The sequence below is a fragment of the Athene cunicularia genome (assembly GCF_003259725.1).
Source record: "Athene cunicularia isolate RWA chromosome 1 unlocalized genomic scaffold, athCun1 chr1_part2, whole genome shotgun sequence".
Lineage (NCBI taxonomy): Eukaryota > Metazoa > Chordata > Aves > Strigiformes > Strigidae > Athene > Athene cunicularia.
Window position 1 is genome coordinate 11,949,892 of NW_020799092.1, and position 8,526 is coordinate 11,958,417.

An 8,526-nucleotide genomic window follows, 5' to 3' on the forward strand; every position below is an offset into this window, starting at 1 on the left:
AGTTGAAAATTTTGACTGTGCACTAAAAAAAAAACCCATATCCCAAATGCAAGCCAAATAACTACACTGGGTGTGTTTGTTTCAACGGCTGCAAAATGGAACCGTTGCAATAGATTGAGCTGCGCTGTCTCAGTAGCTGGGAAGAGCATCGCAAGCCCAAGCAGGACAGCAATCACAGGCCAGACAGTCAGGTGCCAATGATGGAATAAGGCAAATGTCACTGCTGCACACTGAGATACAGAAAGAACTAACAATATGTAACACTGCCCTAGGTCCTATCGTCATCCTCCAGTAAAGCGGCTTGACACACCAAAGTTGACATGATGCTACAAAAAGAGACTAGTGAATTTCCCCTGGGAGAGAGCATAGGGTATTTAAAAATCACCATTTCGTTCTCCCTGCTTTTTACAGTATAGGCAGAATGTAAGGTTTCGGGAGCACTGTGCCTGCAGCAGGAATGGGGCTCTCTGCATGGTGCTTGGTCCTTATTTACTGGCCTAGCCTTCTCCATGCACCAGGTAGAATGGCTTCAATTACACCTGAGTTCAATTTGGCCTCTAGACAAATTCAGCTTTACAAGGATTACACAAGAGAGAAAACATTATGACTGTTCCCCCCTGGTTAGGTACACTACCTACAAATTGGGTGCAGTTGAAGACTGTCTTCAGCATAGTACTAGTTTCTAGCTCCCAGCACTAAGATGCCTTCTGATAAGCAACAAGCATCAAACCCACAATTTTTATAAATCATTCAAGTGCAAATTCAGGGTCCTGAAATCTAATATGAGATTTACTTAGTCTTACATTAGGAGGATTACCACGGTGAGTCTGACATGTCCCTACTATCTTAAACTCTCTAAGTTACTTTATATTTTGCTGTAAAAGTCCCCTCATATTTTCCTCTCAGTAGGGGGTATCTCTGAATTACGAGATCATACAGGAAGAATTCCCCTATAATTTGAAATTATTAGATTAAATCCTATTCCTTAAAAAAGGGGAGGTAAAATAAGAAATATTGCCAGTCTTTGAGTTAAGAACAATCTTCACTGGAAAATGGTAGTATTTGAAAGGCTTTTTCTCTTACTTGTCCCAAAAAACTGACTGTAATTTAGTACGCACAATGTACTTAGGCAGTGTCCCACACAGACAAAAACTCAACAGAAAAGAAAAATCACCCCTTAGATTTTCTCGCTTCACTGAAACAATATAGCAAATTAACAACAAACCCAGCTGGATGACTTTGCCAATCCAGCATCTCTCAAATGGGCAAAACTTTCTTCATGCATTACTCTTCTCATAGAGCCTTCAGGGGCTTTTTCACTTGTCATCTTCACTGCTGTATGTGGTGAATATGGCATCATATATATACACCTGAATGGCTCACATCCATCAGAACCTTTGCAAGTAAAGACAGAATACTTTCCTACATACTACAAAGTACAAAGAAACCATCCGATTAATGCCAGAGAGTTTGGGACAAGGATGGAAGAAGTCTGTGGTAATGAGAAGAAAACTCTGCAATGAATATGTGGTAGAGAACATTGCTGAGACTGAGAAAGCACTCTAAGTTTTAACAGAGAATAGCATTTCAGAGGAAATGAGGACAAATGGTAATAAGAAAGACCAAAATCTAAAAATGTCTAAAGTTTTCATACACCTTGTCTGAAGGTGCTCAATTTTCACATGAACTCAGAGCAGTTATGGACTTCAGCAGCAGCATCATTCCAAAAAATTAGTTGCTCTAGTTAGTTATTTAAAGGTAGTAATCTCTAGACATTCATGCATGAAAGTTTTGGTCTTATTTCTATTTAACATAAAAAAAGTATACTCAGTCAGGTTACAGACTGCTGTTTCACTGACAGAAAGACTGTCATGAGGAGGGTCTAGTTTAGGTTCTTCTGCTTATACCTTCTGTTTCCCAGTTATGTGATTGTTGCATCTCCAGTAGACCATATAAGTACTGGTGCTAGAGACCTACCTATACTGCCTTTGAATATCTCTCTCCTGCTAGGAGATTCCAGTGAAGCTAGAACACATCACAGGCTGTTTTTTGTGGTTCTTTTTAAAAAATAAGAGAAAGAGATGGCAAGTTTTTTGTCCTAGTGGAACAGTAAAGTTTCTTCTCTACCTTTGTCAAGGATATCATCGTCTTCTGCCCACATAAATCTGGGTGTTCAGCAGAGGATATTGAAAATACAATGAGTACAACAGCTATTCAAATTATATGGCTTTTGAGTTATCTAGAAGAGTTTATAAATCGAGTTTGGCAAATATCAGATAGGCAATAACTAGTGGCAATAATGCAGTTACATGAAGACAAAGTACAACATAAAGAGGATGAACAGAATGTATGAGGTGGTATAATTGTGCAGCATGAATAAAAGTGATAGAAATTGAATTTAATAAATTAAATAGGCGTGAGTTAGCATGCGTAGGAGTAACTGATTATCCTTTGCAGCTTTTCTTGTTTAATTGGATCATGCTTCTTCATTGCCAAATTGGATGCTTCTTTTTGCCCTCCTCAAGCACAAAATGTTTAAAACAAGTTTTAAAATATGTAATAATATGAAATGGAGATAGAAGAGTAACCAACAGAAAACTCTTAATTCAAAAGGGCTGACTTGATTCTGTCCCTAGAAAGCTTTGCAATGCATTACATTTCTGCCAAAGGAGATACTGAGTAACAGTTTCCAAGACACTAAAGTGATTAAGTTATGGTATACATGTTGATTTTGCACTTGTCTACTTATGTCCGTCAAGGGAATAGTTTTTCTTCTCTCTCCTTTCTCAAAACAATATATTGATTTTAATGCCACATTAAGATGGGTGCTTTAAGGCACATGTGAAGGGTTCTTTTTTTAACAAGAAGACTGCTTTGGTATACTAGCAGCACAGTTATTTCAGCAACTGAAATAAAGTATGCACTACAAGAATTATGTTAGTATGACAGTAACAGCATAATTGAACAGTGAAGTCTGACCTGTGTATCAATGATATAAAGTGCTTATGTGTAAATGTGAAACCTAAATCAGCCATGGGCTTCTGAAAATATTCACTATTAGTTTGCAAGGTAATGCCAGGTTTAAACTGGCATTAGACTAGGAGTGGATCATTTTTTCCAGAAACAGTACGACTTTAAAAAGAGTTAGAATTTAAAAAAAAAAAAAGACATTTACTTAATTATCCCTTTTAAATTTTATTTTGTTCACAAAGCAACTATCAGCACTGGGATGAGAGCTGTGGAAGTATCTAATTCACCACTCTGCCATGCACCTCACAAAGTCACAACAAAAACTGTACTTCTCACTCCAAAAAAAGGTTTCAAGAAAAAAACTCAAACCGTTTTTTTTTTTTTTAAAAAAAAGCCCAAATCAATCCCTATTGTACTGCTTGAAAACATGTAAATACTTAACATGAATGTTTGAAAGTGTAATGGGAACGCAAAGCCATTAAATTTAGTGCCTTTGAAGGCTTCTCCCACAATGCTACAACTGTTTTAGTGGCGGGTAAAAAATGTCTGTCTCATCTTCTAAACAAAATGTCTATCTCCTTCCTTATGACAAGTGGTCTTGCAAATGTCCATACACCACAAAGAATAAAAGTATAATCTGTTCTCTTAAAGATTATAAAATATTTATGTGCCCATAACAGTCATCCAGATGTAGTCTTCAGGCTGTCTTGAATTCATGACCTCAAATCCTTCTGATTGTAGGAGGCACTAAAATAATTTGGGGCCTGGAACGGTTTAATCTTAACAAGGATTGTCAAAGGTATCTTTCCTTGTCTGCCTGGGGGTGAACAACTGCTTGCAGATGAACCAGTTCTTGTGCTGCACTGTCCCTGAATTTGTCACTGAGATACTTTCTGGCAAGAGACAGCCAAGTCCCAGGAACTAAGCATGGATGAGACTCAGAGAAAAGGGATTCTCAGCTCTGAAGCTAATATCCTCTATCCATCTATCTGAAGCTTTCAGATACCCGTGTTGAGCCAGGTGTCTAGCCAACTGGTAGCCAATATAAGACATATAGAATTAGAAGACACTTCCGAAAGTATTACATTAAACCTTGAACTTTTGCTTCATTATCTCCATCTGCAAAATGCAGGCACTAGTAATTTCCTTTAGAGGGCAATACATATGTTTTTCCCCTAGTTCTAATCACACTTATGTGGAAACTCTCTATATTCTCAAACAAGTCTTTAAATGATCAAACCCGAACATAAAAGATGTCCCTCTCAGATTGGATTCTTTTCTACGGATTGAGTCAGACAGAAAAAAAACTATGCAAAATCTTTTGACTCAGAAAAAAAGATTCCATGCTGCAAGCCAACCTCTCCACCTCAGACAACCTATTTCCCAACCCAGTCCTGATGAGTTTAAGATTTGCATGCAAAAATTCACCATGTGCTTCATAAATTTGGTTTATAAGAATCATTGTGCTTTACAATTTTTTCCAAATAGTGGTAGCTAGATCTGGACCTCAAGCCAAGAAGCAGATGTTGGGTTTTCCACGTAGAAGGCAGCTGCCAATGGCCTAGAGAACACCCTCTTACTAACGAGATGCTGCTTCCATATACTTATAGAGTCTGTTAAATAATAAGAAGTTGCAGTACACGTTACATTCATATAATTTTAGGGCAAATCTGCACAGTTTATCTCCTCACAGTGGAAACGTCTACTACATTTTGGAAGGGGAAAGAAGCAAAAGGCATTTATTTATGGATGGCAAAACACAGCAAGTGTAATGCCAGTAACTCACCCACTGGTGTTTATGATGTCTCAGGCACAGAACTTGAATGGGACCCAGAGATTTGACTTCTAAACCTCTGCACTAACATTATGTAATAATGTAATCCTCTAATGTACTACTTATGGTTGGCTTAGGCAATCTTATTAAAAGGCCTCATAAGAAAAGTTACGCTCTAATACATATGGATGTGATAACATCTATCTAGGCTAATCAACAGGCATTTGTACAATTGAAAAATACCTAATGAAGATTAAGACTGTATTAGCTACAGATCTCAGTAGGCTTTCTAAAAGCCACAGCATCCCCAAAGAAGCCTGGTTCAATAAATATATCCCTAGTCAGAACCATAAAGACTAATAGAAGATGCCTGTCAGGTCAAGCTGATGGTTCTCCTGCTTCACACTGGACTGACATTTCATTTAGATGAAATATTTGTTAGCATGCACCAGGCTTCCTGGTTCTGTTCTGGTGTGAGTTAAATACTTCTCTTGATGAGAAACCCCACAAATGGACCATTAGACAGTCCATGCTGGGATCAGGATCATATATGCATGTGGATACAAACTGTCAGATTTGGCGCTCTCAGTTTCCTCTAGTCCTCTATGAGCACTATTCAAGAGATTTGAACAGTAGTAACAAAACCCCTTTGCCTTATGGAACACATGTTGTTCTCCAAAACAGCAAGAGCTATAAGCACAGTTAAGCTCAACCTATGTCAGAACAACTCTCAGAACAGGTCCCAGCATAAGCAGCACCTGACTGAGAATACTCCAATCCACATGTTTAAATTTGAGTTCCTTCCCCTTGCCATACAATGGGCCCACAACTAGAAAGTGCCAAAAGACGTAGATCAGAGAAGAACTAGGAAAGAACTACAAAAACTTAATTTACATCCAGGAATTAAGTGGGTGCCAGTGCAGACTGAAAAGCACACACAGAATAGACTTTATCACAGAACCACAGAATCAACTAGGTTGAAAAAGACCTTGAAGATCATCTAGTCCGACTGTTAACCTGGCACTGACAATTCCCAACTACACCGTATCCCTCAGCACTATGTTGACCCAACTCTTAAACACCTCCCAGCATGGGAACTCCACCAGTGCCCTGGTCAGCCCATTCCAATTCCTAACAACCCCTTCTGTAAAGAAATGCTTCCTAATACCCAGTCTAAACCTTCCCTGGCGCAACTTGAGGCCATTCCCTCTTGTCCTGTCGCTTGTTCCTTGGTTAAAGAGGCTCATCCCCAGCTCTCTGCACCCTCCTTTCAGGGAGCTGTAGAGGGCGATGAGGTCTCAACTCAGCCTCCTCTTCTCCAGACTAAACACCCCCAGTTCCCTCAGCTGCTCCCCGTACGACCTGTGCTCCAGACCTTGCACCAGCTCCGTTGCCCTTCTCTGGACACGCTCGAGTCATTCAATGTCCTTTTGTAGTGAGGGGCCCAAAACTGAACACAGGAATCGAGGTGCGGCCTCACCAGTGCCGAGTACAGGGGTCAGATCCCGTCCCTGTCCCTGCTGGCCACGCTATTGCTGACACAAGCCAGGATGCCATTGGCCTTCTTGGCCACCTGGGCACACTGCTGGCTCCTGTTCAGCCAGCTGTCAATCAACCCCCCCAGGTCCCTCTCTGACTGGAAAGAGACAAATCTGGCCAAAAGCAGAGCTGCATAGTGCATGGACTGAAGGTACTGCCTGGGACATGATTGTCTGCCACTGCAGTATTACTTAACAGAGGTGGCATGAAGAGTGAATGTTAGTTCTGTATCAGACGAGAAGGTCCTTAGTTGCCTAATAGACAGCATTTACTTTTCAATATTTTCTACTCACTCACTGATGCCCAAAGTAACCCCGAGTTGGGCACAAGCAGAGGCCTTGTAGACAGGTTAACAAACATGGCCTTATGTGAAAACAAATAGTAGTGCTGTCAACTGCCCCAGTAAGTTTTGCTTTTATCAGTGCTTCAGATCCTCCCACATGTTTTCACCTTTCATTTAAAAAGTTTCAACCCTTTATGATTGTGGAGGAAAGCCTGCAAACATGGCTCTCATATAACCTAGTGGATCAGAAAACAAGTCAAAGAAAAAGAACTTCTTGCTTTTTTTTCCTAATAAATAAATCATGATGTTTAAGATGATTTCACAGAGTTTATGGTAAATTAAGGTTTTTGAATGACTAAGGTTAGAAGTACTTCAAGATACCAAACTAGCAAGCTCCCCAAATAAAAATAAACAAAGTTATCTCCACAGCAATTCTGAAGAAGATTAACTCCTTTCCTGCTACCTATATCTCTTGTTGCTATAAACATGGAAAGCAGTGACAGCTTTCGATTAACCCTCTCTCCAAATGGCCAGTAGGTCCCATCTATAATAAACTCTCAAGCCAAATAATACAATCCTCCCACTCTGTGATCTCCATATTTCACCTCCACAATAGAATTACTAGAGTTCCACTTACTGATACCTTCACTGTAAATACGAAAATGTTAGACTATCAAAAGCTGCTTGAGGACTTTCTCAGAGGCATTACAAATAATTTAAGCAAATAAGACTAACAGAGAACATGACTCTGTCATTGCCCTATGTCCTGTAGGTTCTAAATTCTTCCCAGTGGTGTTGATCAGAACATCACATACAAAGACAAAAATGCAATTTTAATGAAAAAGCTCCTCTCTCTCCAAAATCAACACAAATGACCATACAGCATTTCTATCAAGGTTGAGTAGCTATAGTACCAAAAATGCACTGTGACTTCACAATTATTTAAAGGTTCTTTTGCTTGAAATAATGAAAATCTTGGATTTCCCACTTTCATTGGTTACAAATGTTGCATGATCAGACTGACATACCATGAAACTTCCATTCCCCTTCAGCTCTGGTTTGGTTGTGATTAATACCACATTTATCATGAATACATTAATTTGAAAAAAGGCCTCCCACACACACCAAAAATAATTTGCATCATGCTCCATCTTCAAAATTGTTACACAAATTACTCCTGACCCATGTCCCCCCACAGACATACAAAAAAGAAAAACAATTACGTTACTTACTAGGAACTCCAGATACCAGCCTTAACGGACGTAATACTCGGAAAGCCCTCAGTGCTTTAACATCGAATCCGGCACCTTTTCCTCCTATTGAATTCCCCCCATCTGCTTTGGTTGCTTGTTCTAAAATTGCACTAAAAAGCCTGCAAAAAGAAAGAGGAAACAATCTGTAGGCAGACAGCAAGGCTTGGGCTAAACAGGAACAGAGATCATCATCATCATATCACCCAAGCTATCTCACAAACCTGTGAAGAGTATCACACATCTCAGTCGACATTCACATATGGTGGAGAGACAGACTCTTCCCATATGCAATAGCCTAATGGTGATGTCTATACCATTTACAAAACACTTGTTTCTGGAGCAGACATAAACACGACATGCTCCTGCTTCAGCTTAATGGCTCCTTGCAGCTAGCTATAGACTACCCCAGCGATCAGCCTGCCTGGTGGCAGATGGAGGTGTGCTCCTTGCCCTGCATGCTGGGGCATGCTGGGTGTTTCAAAATGGCCATTCTGGCAATTCTTCATGCTGAATTTAAAGGGTCACCACCAGCAGAGAATGTGGGCCAGGTTCTGAAGGCAGTCTCCAGGCTGTCCTTACCAGACAGTCTGGACATACTCTGTGAGCATTGAGCAGAAGGGCAAGAAAGCACAAATCTTAGGTTTTGCCCTTTCTGCTGCCAATACTTTGCTGTCCTTATTAACCAACAATCCACTTAGGGGGGGGGG

General features: G+C 40.0%; 1 protein-coding gene across 14 annotated transcripts in view; it reads right to left on the reverse strand.

Annotated features, from left to right (window-relative positions):
• Positions 1–8,526, reverse strand: part of CACNA1C (calcium voltage-gated channel subunit alpha1 C) — a 444,106-nt gene that overhangs the window by 189,436 nt on the left and 246,144 nt on the right. For all 14 annotated transcript variants that reach the window (XM_026841170.1, XM_026841183.1, XM_026841181.1 and 11 more), the window contains exon 5: positions 7,799–7,938. In XM_026841170.1, coding sequence (XP_026696971.1) covers positions 7,799–7,938 — 140 coding nt within the window. The remainder of the gene's footprint in view (positions 1–7,798; positions 7,939–8,526) is intronic.